Raw genomic sequence first — 20,077 nt, forward strand, 5'->3', positions numbered from 1 at the left:
GATGGAAGGGGCAGCCTGATTGGCGGAGAGCGCCAGTGCGTGCTTGTGTTTCTGGTTCCGGTGCAGGTTAGCAGCGAGGGAAAGGCAGCTCAGAGAGGTGAGTTGTGGTTTGGTTTTCCTTCTCCTCTCCGGACTTTTCTACTTCAACAGCGCCCGTGGGATGGAGTCGCCGCCTCCTACCTGATGAACTGTGGGTGCTTAGGTTCCTTCACGGCTCGTTGTGCGCGATCTCGACCTGTGCTTGGGCCGTGAATCTCCCTTTGTTGCTTTACATGGCGGCGCGGCCTAGTTGCTGTTATCGTTTGTCGTCGTAGGAGGCATCCCACTCTCCCCGGCCCCACGTCGCCGGGTCGGATCGGCCAGCTTTTCCTCGCCCACAAACTGTCCCCACAGTCTGTTCGTGGCCCTTTATCCAACGTCGGTGTTTGTTGCTTCGTCAGACCTCTAATTCAATGTTAGTGAATTTGCTCACTGCAAGCGACATGTCGCTCTTCCTAAACCCGTGTTGTGAGATAGCGATTTTCAGCCGCTGTCATTTTTAAACTTAACTAGAACTAGTTGTTTTTATCAAGATGGATTAGAAAAATAGGTTTTCTTAAGACTATTTATGACAGTGTTTATATAAATATCAACAGGTTCCCAAGTTCGGGACTTTTCTTTGGGAGACCAAATCCGGAATAGTTACTAAATCAGGTGAAATAGGAGCAATTGTTTTGAAGTTCTGCAGGATGACTAGGACATCAAACCTGCCCCCACCGTTTATACTGATCTATGCTGGCCCCATTATGCACCATCTAATGCTTCGAGTTTTATAGCTGTAAAATTTACAGTCATTAAAATAAAAATGGTTAGCTTTTCAGTAGGACAGTCAGATTTGCCAGAACGGGTAAGCTGTCTGTCATCACTTTTAATCGTCTCAAGTCACTATGAGCAGTATTAAGAAGAGTTGAGGGTACTGATTGGGAAGGTTATCATATTCAGGTTTTTAGAAGGTGAGCTCTTGTGGATGCAGTTATTTTATTTGCTGTTGCATAACTTTATTTCGACAGTGTACTTTGCAGCCTTGGAGTTGTGCTGTTGAGTCAAATTTCACAATCACCATATTGTATACGTGACATTGTTATGTCAGTTTGTTGGTTTTCCATTTTTGAAGAGAAACTTTTAGAGGTAATTTTCTAGATGTTACAATGTTTCATTTGTTCTGAGTACTGCAATGTTTTCCATTTTTATTTTAGATTTACTGCATCTTCTTATTTGCTTTTGTGGAGTCGTTATAGATTGTCTAGGTAGTCTTTTGGTAGGGAACGGAATGAGGGTGCAGCTGGATCCCCTTCACCACTTGCTGCCCAGGTGCATGAGGAGAGTAATCATTTAGAAGACTGTATGTGGCCATTGTGCATTTGTGTCATTCAAAGTAACTGGATTGTGACATTGGATGGGGTCTACTATACAGTTAGTGGGCTTTTTTAAAATGGATCTATTCATCTAATTTAAAAATAGCTTCCACTTCTAATATGTGTGGTATGTTCGCATATGTATTTAAATACAAAATCAGAATTACGTTCGTTTTCGCTGACATATGTTGTGAAATTTGTTTTGTGGCAGCAGTACAGTGCAAGACATAAAAAGTACAATAATATTAAATTACAGTGCAAGACATAAAAAGTACAATAATATTAAATTACAATAAGAAATGTCCTCCTACTGGCATTGCATGGAGTAGACGTGTTTCTTGAACAGCTCCATTCTTTTTATATTACTGAATCCAATCTGCTTTGAAAACTTACTCTTGGCGTATTATGATGTCTCGTGCTAAAGCTTCTAAAAAAGAAGAGGATCCTTCTGTGACTAGTAAGTTCTGCAAAAGAGGAATGGTGGGTACATGGATCATTCTGAAATCTGGCAAAGGGAAAGAAGCTGTTTCTAAAATGTTAAGTGTATGAATTTGAGCTCCTGTACCACCTCCCTGATGGTAAGAATGAGAAGAGGGCATGTCCCTGAATGTTTAATCATGGATGCCATGTTCCTGAGCCACGGTCTTTGAAGGATTTCCTTGATGGTGGGGGGGCTGGTGCCCGGGATGGAACTGGCTGAGTCTCCAGCCCTCTGGAACCTCTTCTGATCCTGTGCATTGGAGCCTCCATACTGTGCGGTGACGTAACCAGTCAAAATGCTCTCCATTGTACATATTTCTTAGAGTCTTTAGTGATATACCAAATCTCCAAATACTCCTGATGAAGAACAGCTGCTGATGTGCACTCTTATTGATATGTTGGGTCCAGGATAGATCATTTGAGATGTTAGTGCCAGGAACTTGAAGCTGCTCACTCTTTTGACAGCTAACCCTTCAATGAGTTCATGTGCGGAGCAGCGTAATGGGAATAAAAGTTGGGAAAGTGGAAGGAATATGCAGCAAGTTCATGAAAGAAATTAGCTTGAACATTAGATATTTCAACATCTGTAACATAATTGAACTCTGCTTCAAGTCAAGTTTAGTTTGTCAAATGCACAGGAATGCTGAGGTTAGGTACAGTAAAAACTTGCTAATATTAGCATCACAGACACGTGGGTTCAGGCAACGCATAGAACATGAACAAATAGTAATCATACCAGGTGGTGAACGAAAGACTTTTCAAAATTATTGAAAGGAGTACAGGTATAGTTGGAACAGATTTGGAATATTGTTGGCCATGTGCTCATATTTGTCCCTTTAGTCTTTAATTGCCCACAACTCCCCTTTGATTCCTTTTGCCATGAACTTACATTACAGGGTATTTATTGTAGCCAGAGCAGCATATAGAACCATACAACCAGAAAACTACAGCACAGAAATCAGGCCATTCAGCCCTTCTAGTCTGTGCAGAAACATTCCATTAGTCTGTACGATGTGGGAAGAAATTGGTGCACCTGCAGGAAATCCACAATCGCAAGGTGGACGTGCAAGCTCCACACAAATGCCAATCAAACCCTAGTTCCTGGAGCTCTGAGGCAGTTTCTCCATCATATATGGTCAGCTCAACATATAAAGTCACTAACTGAATTTGCAACATTGTTGTAGAAGCAATCTGTTCCTATATTAAAAAATTCCATTTACTTGGAATAGGAAAGAATTTTGGTCAGTAATTAAAGAGAACTGTGGCAACTTAAATGATAGTCCAGCTGAAATGTGGCACAAGGCTTTTTTGTGTGAAATTGGAGCAATGCAACTGGATGAGTTGGAACCGAAAATTTTAATTAATTTATTATTCACAGATTTGAATACAGTTACAGAACATTTGCACGGTGATATTCAGCTTTTCTTTGTAGTAACAAAATTATGGAGTTTTTTATTTGAAAAGCGCTGTTTGGAGTTGTAAAATTTTAGCATCAGCTAGTCCAGTTACTATATTTTTGTAGTTAGTGTTGAAGATTAGCTTGTGTGATGCTAATTAATTTTCTTTGTATTGTTTAATTTGTAAAATTTGTGAGAACATTGCGCTGTTTAACATCCTACTAATGGCTCCATTTCCTTTTGATTTAAAATACCTCTTCTTTAGAATTGTAGTGTTGATGGAATGTAAAGGGGCAAAGGAAAGATCTGGGACTCTGAAAAATTCCAACCAAAATATGCAAACAGGTAATTTATTACTTGATGCTATTAAAGTAAAGACATTTAAGTAATGCTTCCTCGATATTTCTTTTTGTAGGTTAAGATGGCTACTTGGATAAAGCCTAGGGTGGCCCCAACACACAAACTCAGCGCAGATGGAACGTAAGGAAGGTTTAAAAATATTACCTACTTTTCCTGAGAAATGTGTATAAAAGTCTGCATTCCTTTAGTTTTGGAGTTTTTTTTCAATTGCCTATTTGCTTCAGTTTTTAGAAGTTAATGAAACTTCTTGTTGCTTGAACAACCTAAAATAGAAATCCCACCATTTAAAATGTTGCCAGTTTCCTTTGGAGTAAAAGTGTACATTAGATGTTCTGACTGAAAACCACTGATCCACTGGGTAGAGACAAATAAATATTGACCATTTTTAGCATAGTTTTTGTTGTTTACATATCCCTTGTTTTACACCTTTAGGCAGTGCGTAGAATATTAAGATCGTTTCAGACCAAGTCCTGGAAATTGACTCATTTTGTTTTCCTTCTCTCCCTCAGTACATATGTAGCTGCAGAATACAATGTTCCCAGAGAAGCTTTGCAAAGGTATGTGAAAACAACTTAAGAAATAATGGGATAAAGATTATTTTGAATTTGGAACACAAGGGGTAGAAATGGAAGAACAGGTTTCCTGCATCAAATTGGCATCTTGAATTTCCACTAAGTAGAATGTGAATCTTTCTCTTTCTTGCCAGAGCCTTTGTATTAGTGCTGGCTGCAAATAAGAACATCATAACTAATTGTTGCAACAATATCCAAACAATAACCTTGTTGCTGACCCTGTTTCCATACACTGGTTGGCCTTAATGGTATGGTCAATGGCATAACAAAAGGTTGAGTACGCCTACTCCAAATATAGTCCTACCTGAAATTTCCAATATTTTCTTTTTTTAATTTTGGATTTCTTGAATCTGCAGTTTCATGCTTAACAAAAAGTTTATCCATTTTTATCTAATTGTGGTACTAAAAAGATAGTCTTTTTCTGTATTCTAGTCAGTTTTGACAGCACTGCAAATTATATTTTGTTTCTGTAAGCACCTGTTAGGAAAGCCTTGTGTATTTTCCAGTCTCAACAACTTGATTTTAATAATGCCAGGTGCTTTGCTAGAAATCTGTGGCTTGTCACGCCTGCAAATATGTCAATCACTACTGAAACTGCCTAATAATCAGGAGTGAAGAGCCATCTTGGCCATGATTTTTCAATTGATAAAGAGACGACATTTGCCATAAGCTTAGGAAAATCTGGACAGCAATCTTGAGTGGCATGAATTTTCCCTTTTCTGCTGCATGTAACTGTTAGTTACCTTTTGTGGAAGCTATGATCAGACAATCAGATCAAAGCATTCTTGCATGACGCACTAGTGTGGGGGGGGTGTGCTCATCGAGATTATTGTTCGGAAGGAGTTGGGATTCCCACACATATAATGTTAGTTTTTCAGGTCTGAGAGCACAGCTTACTAATTGAAGAATGCTGTTAAAATCACAAGTAACCTCATGAACATTGCATTTTGCTTTTAACATCAAGGATGGCAACTTAACAAAAAAATTCACATCTATTCGCTGATTCTGTGTTGCTTGCCTTAACAACAATCGAAGTAATGCACATTGTTGTGACAACTTTTCAGCAATGTGAATTTCTACACATGTTGGAAGCTTATGTCAGTTTCACAGAGTAATAATGATCACTGTTGATAGTTTTATATCATTAATACCATGAATTCCAGACATTTCTTCATTATGAATACTTATCGAAGGGATCTGGTATTAGTATCAACACTTTGAGATATACAGGAGCGTGAAGACTCATACTCAACAATTTAAGAACAGCTTCTTTCCCTCTACAATCAGATTTCTGAATGGTGTATGAACACTCTCACTATTCATTTTCTTGCACTTACTTAATTTGTAAATTTATAGTTTTGTGTCTTTGTATTGTATTGCTGATGAAAAGCAATTTTTCACATCATATAAGACAGTCAGAATAAACTTTATTCTGATTCTGAATCAGTTTGGGAATATTGGAATATTCACATCATCTAAAATTGATAAACACCCTGTTCTAAAATGACTAAAGCTTGTAAAATGCATATTAATTAATTCATGGCAAACTGCTGCTCACTGCATTTTGATGGAGTTCTCTTGCTCTCAGAGTAATTGCTGTAGCTGCTGTTTTCTATGCTTTGTTGAATAGACTGTTTTCTCAGACTCTGCTTTACAGTATATTGCTGTGAGTCATTTTTCCTCCCTTACACAATAGTGGCTGAAGCAATGCAATCCATAATTAGTGTTTTACTCAATTATTAGCACTGTCAGCCAATTATCTTTTGGTATAAAACAAGGCAGTTTAACCCATTAATGATATGTTAAGAAACTGAAGCATCTTTCAATAAATATAGTATAATTTCTGCAAGAAAATGAAATAACAGTTATAAAATTGTGGACAGAATCCGTTTCAGGCACTTAAAACAGCATAGATACTGGTCGACAACAAAATTATCAAATCATTTCTATCTAGGTTAGGCAAAACGTCACCATCAGCAGATTTTTTTTAATACTTGCCATGCAGTTGGTCTTACTTAAAATAATGGAAACAGTTGACCTAAGAAGTAGGGTTTGTTTTTCAAAGCACCCTCTCAACATCAGCACAATCCAGAAAGAGACAATTACCTTTGATTGAGTTGATACTTACAGGTTTGAACTGACTGTCTTTGTCTTAATATATCTTTTCCATAATTTATCCCTTAATTAAAACTAAAGCTGAGGTTGCTATTGCAACATTGGGATAAATAGAGTCATGAGGTTACAGTCATACTTTCCTTGATCCTCTAAGTGTAGTTGTTTTCTCAGTCATGAAATGTGAAATTGCTAATCATGCTTCCCAAGGTTGTCAGGTGAAGTTACAACTTAATTGTCTCGAAGCAGAATTATTGTCCCTGAATAAGTTGCGAAACTTATTGTTATGCCTGCGCTGTACTGCACAAAATTTGTTTGAGGCAGCAGTACAGTGCAGGCATTACAAATTACTATAAGTTACAATCAAAATAAATATAGCTTGCAAGAGGAACGTGAGGTCGTGTTCATTGACTGATGGCAGAGGGAAAGAAGCTGTTACTAAAATGTTGAGTTGGGGTCTTCAGCTTCATGCACCTCTCCCTGTTGGTAGCAATGAGAAATGCATGTCCTGGGTCTTTAATGATTGGTGCCACCTTCTTGAGGTACAGCCTTTGAAAAATATCCTTGATGGTGGGGAGGCTTGTGGTTGTTGTCAAAAACCTCTGAAGCCCCATATGATCTTGTGGATTGGCACCTCTACCAGGCAGTGATGGAGTCAATCAGAATACTCTCCACTGTACATCTTTAGAAATTTGCTAGCATCTTTGATGTGACATACCAGATCTCCACAAACACCTTGTGAAGTACAGCTGCTGGAATGCCTTCATTGTCATTGCAACAATATAGTGAGTCCGGAATAGATCCTCTGAGAAGTTGGCACCAAGGAACTTGAAAACGCTCACTCTCTCCACTGCTGACCGGCTTGTGAGGATTCACCCCCTTGAAGGATGCTTTGACTTCCTCCTGCGAGACAGAGATCACCAGATACTGTAGGCATTTGCACAAGTGTAGTTTTATTCTCCAATACAAAGCATGCACTGAAAGCATTGAGCTCATACTTTAGAGAAGCATTACTGCCAATTATATTGTTAGGTTTTACCTTGTAGGAAGTAATGGCATGCAAACCCTGCCACAGCTGGCATGCATACAATTGTGCTTCTAACTTCACATGGAATTGCCTTTGTGCCATCACGACAGTCTTCAATAGGTTGTCCCTGGGCTTCTTGAATGGCTCTGGATCACTGGTCTTATATGCCATAGATCTGTACACAATTCTCCACAGGTTGTTGTAGCATGTTAACGCTTAACAACTTGGTAAGTCTTGGTGCCTGACAAATGTTGACTTGGCAGATGACCCTGTATGAATCATTACTCATTCCAATTCTTTGTAAATTTGCTATTTTGTTTATCTCTTGGCTCAAAGTTTCACATGCCCCTTTCTGTACGAACTTGTACTTCATGGTTTCAAAAACAAAAAGCTGCAGGTTCTGGAAATCAAAATAAAACAGATAATGCTGGAAATGCCAGCTGGATTAGGTAACACTTGTGGAGATTATTCTTCATTCTGATTAATTGTTCGAGGAAGTGCACAGCCATGTGATTGATATCCCCTCTTGATTGTAGTATGTTGCGGTTGATTTTCTCTGGACCCAGATATAGTGATCAACGTATTTGCTCTTTGCTGCTGCTCTTCACCCATTTCCAGTCTTAAAATATCCAAAAGTTAAACAAATGTTTGACCCCCTTGATCTCTCAAATTTTCAGATTCATCTGTATGGTAAGCACTTGTTGCTGAAGAGAATGGAAATGCTTTAGAGATTGTTGAAAAGCTTGCATTGACAGCTTTCTTATTTACATTGGCTTTCTTGCAATATCATTAGTTAACTTAAAAGGTTGTGCATATTTTTGATTTCATTAGATAAGTGTAACCTCATTTTATAGCGCTGGAATTTATCCTACTTCTGTCCTCTTTTAGAACGAATGAAGTTGTGGAATATTATGGTGGTTATCCTGAAGGTTACACTGCGGAGGATTACAACTACACCTGGAGTGGTACGATTAACTATTATGCATCTACCTATTTGTAGCATGCTAAAAGTATTGGATGGAAAATTAATAATTAGCAAAGGAATAATTGGAGGAGGCATTAGGATGATGGAAAGGGTCGGGTGGTAGTTTAAACAAGATGTAGGAATCAATACTACTACTACATTTAACACACCCCACCTTAAACCAATGTTCTCTCATAATTTCTCCATGTAACCACTCCTCATCTTCTGTGTTCACTTATCTGCTTGGTCACGTGCATTTGAGTAGTTATATAATTACAGATAGAAGATTTTAATATGCCAAGTATTAACCTTGGGTCAGAGTACTAATACTGTATTCCTATTATGGTGAAAGATGTGCTATGGCAGAAGCTGTATTCACCTAGTGGCTGAATACAAGTTCAGGGTTTGAGAGATCAGGTGAAATTCAGTTATTTTGCTCTCGGAATCTGGGTTTTGCTAGTAAAACTTAACTGTCATTGAGACTATGGTAGTTGTGTTCCTTGAACCACTATGGTTTTTCATATGGGGTGGGGGAGGATGCTCCCAAAGTACTCTTGGATAAGTTTATAGTCAATAACAATTGTGAAGTCAGAGTAGTGTGTCATTTGAAAGTGAGCCTGCATATGTTAGTATTCCCACGTGTCAAAAGCATTTCCACTATTGTAAATAGTGCATTCAGAATCATGCAGACAAGTAACAGCAGTGCACTGTGTATGTGGCACATTCTATAGACACCGTGCTGTTGATGAAAGGAATGAATGTTTAGAGTGGGTTGTATTTTTTGTTTGAGCAGGCTGCTGTTTTTTGGGTGGTGTTGATCATAATTGTTGGAGCTGACCTTTTTCAGAGAGTGTCATTAGACGTTTGACTTGAGTCTTATAAATGGTGTAAAGGCCCTGTGTTGTCAGATGGTGAGTGATTTGCTCCAGGTTTCCAAACATCTGACCTGTTTCTGTGGTACTAGTGGCCTTCAGGATATTGGTGGGGGGAATTGCTGGTACTGCCATCGAATGTCAGGGGTAAAGGTTAAAGATTAGCTTCATTTGTCACATGTGCCTTGAAACATACAGTGAAATGCATCATTTGCATTAAAACAAATCTTGGGCAGTCGTCAAGTGTCGCCATGCTACCAACTCCAACATAGCATGTTTACAACTTACTAATCCTAACCTGTACATCTTTGCAATGAAAGGAAACTTGAGCACCTGAAGGAAACCCACATAAAGTTAATTGACTGGTACATTTCTGGCATAAACATTACTTCTTTTTAACCCCTGCCAAAATTCTTGCTGTAAGAATGCATGTACTGTATCATTGCCGGGGAGATGCACAATCTGCACTGTACGTCTGCAGTTCTGACCTTGTAATGGAAAAAGAAGCCATTAATGAAGCGACTGCATGTGGTTAGGCTGAGACTCAGTCCTGAGACTGAGAGAATGGACATTCAACAACCAAACTTACTTTCAGGTGAGACATGAGTTCGGCCATGGTGTTTTTTTTGCCTTGATGTACATTGAATGCAGATTTGAGATGACTTATTCCCACACTTGTCAAGTGCTGCTCTCATGTCAAGGGCAGTTGCTCTTGCCTCTCTTCTGGAATTCAGCTCTGGCACATTTTTGAACTTGGATTATCTTGAGGTCAGCTGAGTTGTTCTGCAAAAGCTAAGCTGGGCGTATTGAGAAAATTATAGATAAATACTACTTGATAACTCTGCCGCCTTTCATTTTTTTGTGGTAATGTGTGGTAAGTGGCTAGATTCAATTTTTTCTTGATCTTTAGTGAACAGTTGGTTGGGTTGGTAACTGTTGGGAATTTCCTTTTCCACACAAGACTCAGACCCAGGTATTTGTTATAGGAGACTCTATTTATGTGACACAGGGAGCAGTCCCTCTGGAGAGAGCGACACCGCTTACAATCAGTGTACGCACCCTCTTTATGGTTGATTCTGAAGGGTATGGTTTGTTCAACTTTTCCATATTTGGTACTGCTCTAAGCAAGCTAGAGGGAAAACACTGAAGTCACATCGCCTTGTGGTGTACAGGTGTACACCGAGCAGCCAACATCACGGTTACTTATGTCTACAGCAGTAGGCTAGAGGGCGGCACCAGGATTTTCTGCTGATTCAGGCATTAAGCAATACAGACACACAATTCTGTAGTCTCACAGAGGTATTCACCTGCCCCCAGTTGACCAAAATCCTCCACAGTAACAATGTTGTAACTGCACTGAATTGGCTGGAGGCATGGCTAGCTCTGCAGTGAATGTCTTGAGTTCTGCATGTGAGGTGTCATTTGGGGCATTACATAGTCTAGCTTTATCCAGTTTTCTCAGCTACTCTTGATGTCATACGAAGTAAATCATCTTGACCAAAACAACAATTGGGGATTGTGGGTGCAGGAGTGGGAGAGAGGTTGGAATGTGTCAATTCCTCTGTCTCCTGGTGGCTTTTTACTGTCCCACCACTATCAGTCAAGATTTAGTGTGGTGGGGGCAGATATCATTTTATCTATTGGTTGAGATTGCTGAGCCTCCTTATTTCAATCTCCTTATGAAGAGCTGAATGGCTCCTTTTCAGACAGGGTTAGCTCACTTACCCAGTCTCTTAACCTGGTCTCCCCATATTCACATCACTTCCCCAGCAGTCACAAGCTGAAAGTCCACATGGACATAATGGAGATTGGAATTGAGCTTGGGTCGCTAGAGCTAAATGCAGCAGCTATACACTGCTACATGCTGCTTAAAATTATTTTTCTATGAAAAGGCTATACTTATGTTGGATAGCACATGAATATGAAATATGTACAGTGTTCTGTGCAGATGCAAGTGTTGGCTTTTCACAGCGAATAAAATTAGAAATAATGGTTTGAGTGAGTATTTAGAGAAGAATTTATTTGAGGAAATTCAAACAAATGGTTAAAATTAATTTAACAAAATATATGAAAATTAAAAATGAAAGAAAAATGGAACCCAAGCAAAGAGCAATACAGGTAGTTGCCACAGTACCATAGTGGTTAGCACAACGCTATCATAGCTCCAGAATTTGGAGTTCGATTCTGGTGCCATTTGCAACGAGTTTGTATGTTCTCCCCATGAGTGCATGGGTTTCCTCTGGGTGCTCTGGTTTCCTCCTACAGTCCAAAGACCTACTGGTTAGTAGGTTAATTGGTCAATGTATATTGTCCTGTGATTAAGTTAGTTTTAAATAGGTGTGTTACTGGGTGGTTCAGCTTTCTGGCTCAGAAGGGCTTGTTCTGTGTTCTGTAAATAATGTGGAAAGGTGTTATATCAGAGGTGCCTGTATAAAGTTCTGATTCTCTGAAAAATTTTTGGTTTGTTAAGCTGCGCACTGAGCCACCTGGTGGTCCAGTCATGTAATTACAATATATGTTTAGATTGACTATGCATAGTTTTAAATATTTCTATTAAAACTTCTTGACTGTGTTGGGAAGAAAATGCATTAGGATGTATGACCGGATAAATTGCAAGTTGTTTTGAAATTAACCGTTACTTTAAAGTTGCTTGAAAAAGGTTAGTGAAGAAACATTTTTCATGATTTATATATGAAATTAAATTGAACAAATAATGCAGCACATTATTCAAAGGTAATATATAACAAACTATTAAATATGGCAGTAATTTAAGCTAAGTTTATTTTTTCCCTCCAGGAGGTAAGCAAGCATATTTAAAGCATTGTTGGATAGAATAAAAATGATTTAATCCCTCATTCAAAATAAGTAATTGTGTTTTCTTGGTCATTGAAGAAGCCTGCAGACCAGATGATGGGCGTCGAGAAGAGCTTTATCAACAGTTCTATAAAGAATTAGAAGATGACTACAATAAAGAAAAACATGCTGACTGTGTTGTCATAGCCTTAAGCAAGCAACAGGGGTAACTTTTTATCAGAATTTTTTTACTTTTGTTTACATTTTTGTTGGATGAAGGGCAAAAATAATTACAAACCCATCATACAGTTCATGCTTGGTTGCAGTTTATGTAGCTAACTTAATGTGCATGTTAAGAGCAAATTATATTGTATAACCCAGGGGTCCCCAACCTTTTGCGCACCGTGGACCGGTTTAATATTGACAATATTCTTGCGGATGTCACGTACATTCAAGTTCAACAGTGGGCGTGACAGGGAATGAGGAAAGGTGCAGCTGACTCATATCAGTGCATATCGCCAAATCATTTTGTTTCCTTGTGGCCCGGTGGTTGGGGACCACTGGTATAACCTAAAAGAGTATGAATAAAAATTTCCATATACTGTAGTGATTTTATGTATTGCTCTGTACTGCTGCTGTTTCTTAAAAAAAAACAAATTTCATGACATATGAGTGACCATAAACATGATTCTAATGTGGGTCTCTATTGTGGACTGAGAGGGGCAAGGGGCAGGCAGAGGGAAATCATGGATGGGAGAGGGAAAGGAGCAGGAAGCACCAGAGAGGCATTCTGTAATGATCAATAAACTAATTGTTTGGAATCAAGTGACCCGGCCTGGTATTTCAGGGCTGGGTGTGTGCACTGGCACCAACCCCACCCCTGGCACTCTGCCACCTGTTCCACAACCCTCCTGTGGTGCTCCACCCTCGCCCAGCAACCTTTGCTTCTGCCAGGTTTACAAACTTGTTCCACACTCCCTGTTGACAAATACAGTAGTGCAAAAGTCTTAGTCGCTCTAGCTATATATATGTGTCTTAAGATTGTAAGAATATTAGAGCACCAAAATAAAATCACCATGCCATTTTAAGGGATAGAATTCTTGATACATTGTTTCAGCCTTTTAAGGTATTAAAATAAATCAAAGCTCAATTTATTTCAATTCTTTCCTTCACACATTTCCCAGAGGCTTTGTGGTTTGAATTGGATAGTGGGGTGGCAGAATGTTAGTTGGTGAAAATGCATAATTGTAGAGCCTGATCTTTTCCAGTTTCAGGTGTACAAGATCAAAATTGTAAAAAAATCCTCTGTGGAAAATTGAAATCTCCTTTTTTCTAAAGGTGTACAAAGATTGTTATCACAAATGTTCCATTTTTTGTGTCTATTTAACACAACTGATAAATTCTGCTTTATTTTTTTAAACTCGGATTCTTCATTCTCAGTTTTTCATTAGTTAGTCATAGAATAAGATCCAGATTGCTGCGTAGGTGCTAAAGTTATCCTTTTTTTTTTGCATCTATTATGTGAAAAATTAGATTATGCCTGTCTTTTCCAAACCTTGTGTGTGAGAAGTCATAGCATCTTCAGACTACAATATTACATTGTTTGACTAGCCAACCAGAAAATATTAATTTTGTTTCATTTTTAAGGGATTATGCCAAACTAGTAGGACGACGAGTACAAGAACTGGGCCTTCTCGTGGATTTGTTATATCTTAAGTTAGAGTTGGCCCTTGATACTGCACTGAAAGATGTTCGTGAAGAAGGTTCCCCGTTTTGTGTTGTTGTGAGTGGAGAACATCAGACTCTTTCATCTTGCACAGTGATTATTTTGTATGCTGGCCACAAAGGTACATTTTCAGCTTCTATAAATAATGCACTTAGCATTCATGAGATGTACATTTCCAGTGATGCCGCCAAATTATATTGAAATCTTGTCATATGTGACTTGATGTTCTTAATCTGGATTGCTTTACCCTTGATCCAATTGTTGTGTCCATTGCCAATATTTTTAAAGGGCCATGTTGCAAAGTTTCTCATAAAGCTATTGGCTCAGAGCTTGCTGTTGGTGGTGCATCTGCTATGCTTATTAAAAAAAAATTGACCAACTGCAGAGGTAATCCAAAACAAATTATTTAAATAATTAATATTTTTTAGAATGTCATAATTATTTTAATAAGTAAATTATTTAAACCATTCACAAATATAAACAAAGCACTAAACTAAATTCAAATGATTGTGGTGGGGGTACAGAGGGGGAATGTAGATCGTCTTATACATGCTGCACCTTTAGAGCAGTTCTTCTCCAGCCAAATTAACAGGCTTGCTTTTCCTATGCTGGTTCTAAGTGCCAGAAAATTCGTATCACCTAACATGATATAAATCCATATAATATTCTCTATCCCTTGTATTTTATTTTTGTGTACATGCACACAACTAGCAAGTCACAAGTCACCAGAGTTTGGTGCACTGTCAAATCAGGTGGTTACCTGATGATGGAATTAAGATTAGTAATGGATATTTTATTTTTATTTTGAGGGTGGGAAATTGTTCTCCAGGTACAGGGTGAAAATTTTAGTGGAATTTACTTCACCTGAGAGATGAGTATGAATTGATTTGTTCAATTATTACGTTCATATCGAGCAGCTCTAAAAGGATGTAAAAAAATTAGGACAGTCAATATGCTGTTTTGTTTGTCTTTTTAAAGTTAGATTTTAAGATGAGTTTGACTTTAATCAGTTTAAATTTTTACATCATATCTAAAAATTGAAATATTGAAGTGCCTGTATTCTAATTCTTAATTTCCTTAATTTCATATAATTGTAGCAAAGTTTTTGAAATATTTTAATGGTGAGACAGGCAGACCTACATTTCACAATGGATATTCTCACCATGATCAGTAAAGACCTTTATCATTGCATTTGTGGAATAGCAAGGCAGCAGTGAAATCTAGATCTCCATGTTGAAGTGTATATGTAAGAGATTGCTTGATTTCATACTACAGTTTTGACAAATGCTGACTGTTTTGTTGGTGCAACTTATTGAGCTGGAGACTACAAACACTGCAAGGCCAATGAATCAGTTGAACCTGGTTCCAGGTAATTGAAAGTTTGCTTGATATTGGTAGTCAGGTGAAGTGACTTTGCAGGCCATGTAGGGATTCTGTAAACGGATCAGAGCCAACTGACTTTAGGGTTAGTCAGTGTCACACAATGAATGATCTGAAATTCAAAAATAATTTATGCAAGGTTTGTCAAATGAGATAATGGTCAATTAGGTAAGAGTCTTATGATCTGTGTCATGGTATGTGGTTAATTGTACCTAACTGAGCCTATTCTTGAAAACTTAGTTGTGCATTATTACTAAGTACACTGAAGAGAAAGATATTTGATCAAAAATAAAGTTGCCTCTATTCAACAGAACATCGTAATATGCCCTTGGAAGACGCTTTGGACCTGATTTCACGTGAACATCAACGTATATTTGGTGAAACTTTGGAAAAAGAACGACTTGAAATTGCACACAAAGCGGCTAATTTGGCAGATGATTATCTTCATCGTGAATCTTACTCTGAAAGTCATGTTGTGCCAAGCACCATCCGACATCTTCTATTTCTGCTTGGTGATGGAAAACATCTTTATGCCGAGGAGCTGCAAGCAGTTATTGAGTACTTGAGCAAACGAAAAGAGGATGTTGAAGCTGGTTGGTTCATTATTTTCTGTTTTCATGGGACATTTTGATGAAGTAATTGAAGAAGCAATTTTCCTTTTTTAAAATTAGTATTTACTGTGGGTGTTTTAATGTTGAAGATGGCTTAGCTTAAACTATTTTATTTTTAATATTGTGGTATTAATGGAAATATTCCATAGATGACTCACGTGGATAACTTGATGCCTTCTCTTTTGCCTAATTCTGCATTTTTATGTATGAAAAGATTCAAAATCTTCCTCTATCTTTGTGGTTCATATCATTAAATATTTATGTTGTTCTGGTCTCCTTATTCAGTTTCATTACACATAATCAGCATAAAAGATTGCTATATGTGAAGGCATGCTTGTGAATTGGAGATTGGTGAAATGCTGCGGATGAAACATCTGGTTTTTCATGCAGGTCAAAGACATATTAATTTTGTACGAGGATCATCTAAAGTTGATAGTTGGTTTTGTTAACTAATTAAACATTAATATTTTACTTAATGAAAAGACGTGCTTAACCAAAACACTAGTCTAAAAAAATAAAGCCAGACAAACCAGGAAATATAAACACAAATAATACTCAGTTTTGTCATCTTTGGAAGTCAATGCCAAAGTGTTTAACCACATGTAGCCTCAGGGCCAGAGTTTAAACATTCTATTTGTAGTGCAACACAGAAGAATCCATTTACTTTGTGATCTAGAGCTTGATTTGTGCTTTTTTTTTTACCTGCACTCTAAAGTTGTAACTTTCTTAATCTGATATATTTGTCTTGACAGAGGTGAACAATACTTGGCAAAACTATCAAGAAGAGAGAACTGAAGCCTATCAATGGCCACATGAAGGTAAATGAGCAAAGTTCAAGATTTCAATATTGTGTTCTACCCTAACAAATTTTATTCAAGTGATAAATTATCTGTTTATCACATATAAATAAAATTACTGGCCTTTGCCTTCAGGTGTTGCCAGTAATTCCAAAAAGAAGTCTGTGCACAAAGAAAGAAATTGTGAATAAATAAGATCATGATGATAGGAAGTAGAATTTTAGCGGTTAAAAATTTAATTAAGTGTATGTCTTATTTTTGTGCTTTAAAGTTGTTTTCTTTATTTTCCAGCATCTCTTGTTCAACAAGCTACTGGAACTGAGAGTTACTATGACGTAGGCAGTGTTTCACAAACTTCCAGCAAGCCCAAGCCCCTCCTTCCAACACCAGTCAGGCCTCCCCTTTTGGGCCATGCTCCTCTTTCTCAGAAAAAAACGCCTCTTTTGGGTGATCGTCCAATTAGGGCTCTTCTGCCTGCTCCAGGTTAGCACTTTTCCCCAAAACTTAATGCATTCAGCAGTCTGCCACTCATTATTTTGTAATGCTCAGTTGCCTGCAAAATGGTAAAAAAAAAAGCTTTAAATGAGTTCAAAATGCTTCATCTTTGTTATCTCTCTTTCTAAGCACAACTTCTCAGGTTATTGAACTTTGCATTGCAGAGATGACTTTCATGGTTGCATGTTAAATAAAAGCTAATTTTATTCAGGAACAGTGAAATTTCTTGTATTTTGCAATATCCTCTGTAATATGTAGCTCTTTTTAAAGACAGTTCTATAAGAAATGTCTCCTCTACCAATGCCCTTTTGCAGTCAGTTTTGCAGTTCATTTTGCGGCATACTAGCCTGAATCAGAAGGTTTTGGGTCCACATCCCACTTCAGAAATTTGAGGATAAAAATGTAGGCTGAGACTCCATTGTGGTACTGCTGATACTGCACAGCTGCAGATTCAGATGAGATTTTTAAAGCAGTCTCCTCTTGTCTCTGTTGAGCATCTAAATACTGGCATGGCATCTTTAAAAACCACTGGAGAAACCCCTGGTGTTGTACCCAAAACTCGGTCCTCAATTGATTTTACAAAAAGAAAATTGTCTTGTGATGAATACATGGCTGTATGTGCTAGCATTCCTCACAAGTACATCATTAAACACTTTGGACTAAAAGTATTAAGAGAAGCAGAAGTAGGCCAAACAAACCCTCAGATGTGCTTACTATTGAAAAGGATTGTGGCTGACTTGATTTTGGCTTCAGCTTAATTTTCTTGCTGTTCCCTTTTACCTTTCGAATTGCCAATAATCTCTATCTCTTTGCTTTGATTTTTAATTTAATGTCTTGGGCTGCACTATTACTTTTGGGGTAGGGAATTCTGAAGATTCATAAATCTCCTGAGAATAAGTTCTTCTTCAACTTTTTTTTTAAGTGGCGTATCCCATTATCCAAATCTGCATGCTTAGTTCTAGATTTTCTGATGTCCTCCATAAAGGGAAGTGTCTTTTCAGTATCTACTTTTATCAGATTCCCACAACTTGTCTCTCTGAATTCCAAAAATAAACCCAGCCCAATAAACCTCCTTCCTAAGACAGTACCTTCATTCCCAAAAACAATGCAGTGAATTTCTCTGAATTGCTTCCAATGCAAGTGTATGTCTCCTTAACTACATGTAGTACTTCAGATATGTTGTCACGAGAAGTGCTATACAGTCATCACCAGCTATCTCTACTTTTGCACTCCATCTTGTTTGTGGTACTGACCAGATAACTTGTGATTAGAGATACTACATGAATGTTTCTTCATGTGCCAAGAGCCATATTTCAAATTTTCAATGCTTTTTTTGAAGTTAGACAGAGGGCGCAGGCAAATACAAATCCGAAGACTAATGTATAGTTAAACAGATGTGACTATGATCAGATTAATTTAAAAAATTAGAAGTGAAACCAGGGGAAAATTCTAAAATGAAATTGGTTCTTTGGGATGGATAGAGGAATATGAAAAAGAACAGGTTAAAATAATGAACAGAAAACCAATAGGTATCTAGTGGAAAGCATTATTACAGAAGTTTAAAGAAAATTCCCTGACAGTAAGAGTTCAGTTTAAAAGGATTGTCAGTAATCATATTCTGGTTAGCAATTGCAAGACATAGATGCTACAGGGATCAGACTTGGGTCTCAAAAAATTATAATCGCATATTAATGATTAAATGAAAATCACTGATTTAATGTAATTTGCACCATCTTTTGTTCTGTTGTAGGTCATCCATTAAAATTAGGTGCTAGACTCCAGTTGCAGTAAAGAATAACGACTTGAAAGCATTGGAATGCACACTGCATTGGAATAGAGTTTGTATGTTCAATACAACATTATTTGAAGAGCACCAGAAGTATACAGCACCATACCGTACTAATACCATGGGATACTTTGATGAATAGTCACAGACTGTGAATTGTAAACTGTAGTATTTTAGCATTTTAGAACGATCCCATTGTAAGTTCAAATTTCTTTTAAAGGTGTATGCCAATGTCATGTACAAGGACCATTTTTTTTGTAATTTATCAACGTCGCCATGAATAGTTTTGAAAAGGTTGGGAAAATCCCTTTGATAAATGTATCTTTTGCAATGGTTGTTTATTATTTCATTTGTTGGATTGCTTGTTCAAAAATTTCCCTTCTGTTAAAAATCTCTTTTTACAAAGTTTTATTGTATGGTGATTTTTTTTAAATGGCGACATAAAATGTACTCTACAATGCCTTTGGACACAAACTCCTTCCATGTGAGTATGTCTATGAAAGTAAATTGATCAAGTATCACCATACAATATTATCTTGGCCAGATTTGTACAACTGTTAACTTGACTGCTTTTTTGTACTGAGCATTGTAACAGTGCTGCATTAATTTGATGAGAAACAATATGTTCAGTAGATTCCAATTAAAGTAATTAAATTTATTTAATGTATTGAAATACACCTCTTAAATGAAGTTGCTAATTATTTTCAAGGGCTGCTGGAGAGGGGAAACTAGAGAACCATTTCAGAAACCAGAGTTTTCAGAGTTACAATGTGAGACTATTTTAAAGGGATGTCTTTTGTAACAACTGAAGAAAAAGTCATTATTTAAATGGAATAAAGGTTCCACTTTTCTTCCTAATGCTTTTATTTAAACCTGTAAGTTATTTGGTGCCACACATTGAGGTTTTATTTAAAGCAGGAAGAAAATCTTTTTGTAATCCAGTGCTGTTGGTTCTTGTTTTCTTGCACTTGCACTTTATTAACAAACAATATTTTGTTGATCCTTTAAATTCTTCCCCTGAGTTCTAAAGTTGCAAACGTGCTTAAGTATTTAATGCAGCAACATACGCAAAATGCTGGAGGAACTCAGCAGGTCAGGCAGCATCTACGGAGAGAAATAAACTGTCGAAGTTTTGCATCATGACCCTCATTCAGGACTCAAAAGAAATGGGGCAGACTTCAGAATAAGAAGGTGGGTGGATAGGAGCGGAAGGAGTACAGGCTGGCAGGTAACGAGAGTGTCTTGGACTTCCAGATGAGTTATACAGCTCTCGTTACATGCATGTGCAGTTCAACTCTGAGTGAAAATGCA

The 20,077-nt window shown here is 37.5% G+C and overlaps 1 protein-coding gene across 1 annotated transcript; it reads left to right on the top strand.

The window, feature by feature from the left end:
* Positions 1 to 22: 22 nt before the first annotated feature.
* LOC134356186 (nuclear receptor coactivator 5-like) lies at positions 23 to 19,443 on the top strand. Its single transcript, XM_063066901.1, has 10 exons — positions 23 to 97; positions 3,687 to 3,751; positions 4,141 to 4,188; positions 8,231 to 8,307; positions 12,071 to 12,197; positions 13,619 to 13,818; positions 15,389 to 15,670; positions 16,441 to 16,506; positions 16,777 to 16,968; positions 18,731 to 19,443. Exons 2-10 carry the CDS (start codon positions 3,693 to 3,695, stop codon positions 18,769 to 18,771), a joined length of 1,092 nt encoding a protein of 363 aa, XP_062922971.1. The 5' UTR covers positions 23 to 97; positions 3,687 to 3,692; the 3' UTR covers positions 18,772 to 19,443.
* The last annotated feature ends 634 nt before the right edge of the window (positions 19,444 to 20,077 follow it).

The sequence above is a fragment of the Mobula hypostoma genome, chromosome 14 (genome assembly GCF_963921235.1).
Source record: "Mobula hypostoma chromosome 14, sMobHyp1.1, whole genome shotgun sequence".
Taxonomy (NCBI): Eukaryota; Metazoa; Chordata; class Chondrichthyes; order Myliobatiformes; family Myliobatidae; genus Mobula; species Mobula hypostoma.

Coding starts and splice junctions, on each gene's coding strand:
- LOC134356186 (XM_063066901.1), top strand. CDS start 3,693: ATGGCTACTTGGATAAAGCCTAGGGTGGCCCCAACACACAAACTCAGC. Junction 12,198..13,618: donor GCCTTAAGCAAGCAACAGGG/GTAACTTTTTAT, acceptor TTCATTTTTAAG/GGATTATGCCAAACTAGTAG. Junction 16,969..18,730: donor GGCTCTTCTGCCTGCTCCAG/GTTAGCACTTTT, acceptor GTTCTGTTGTAG/GTCATCCATTAAAATTAGGT.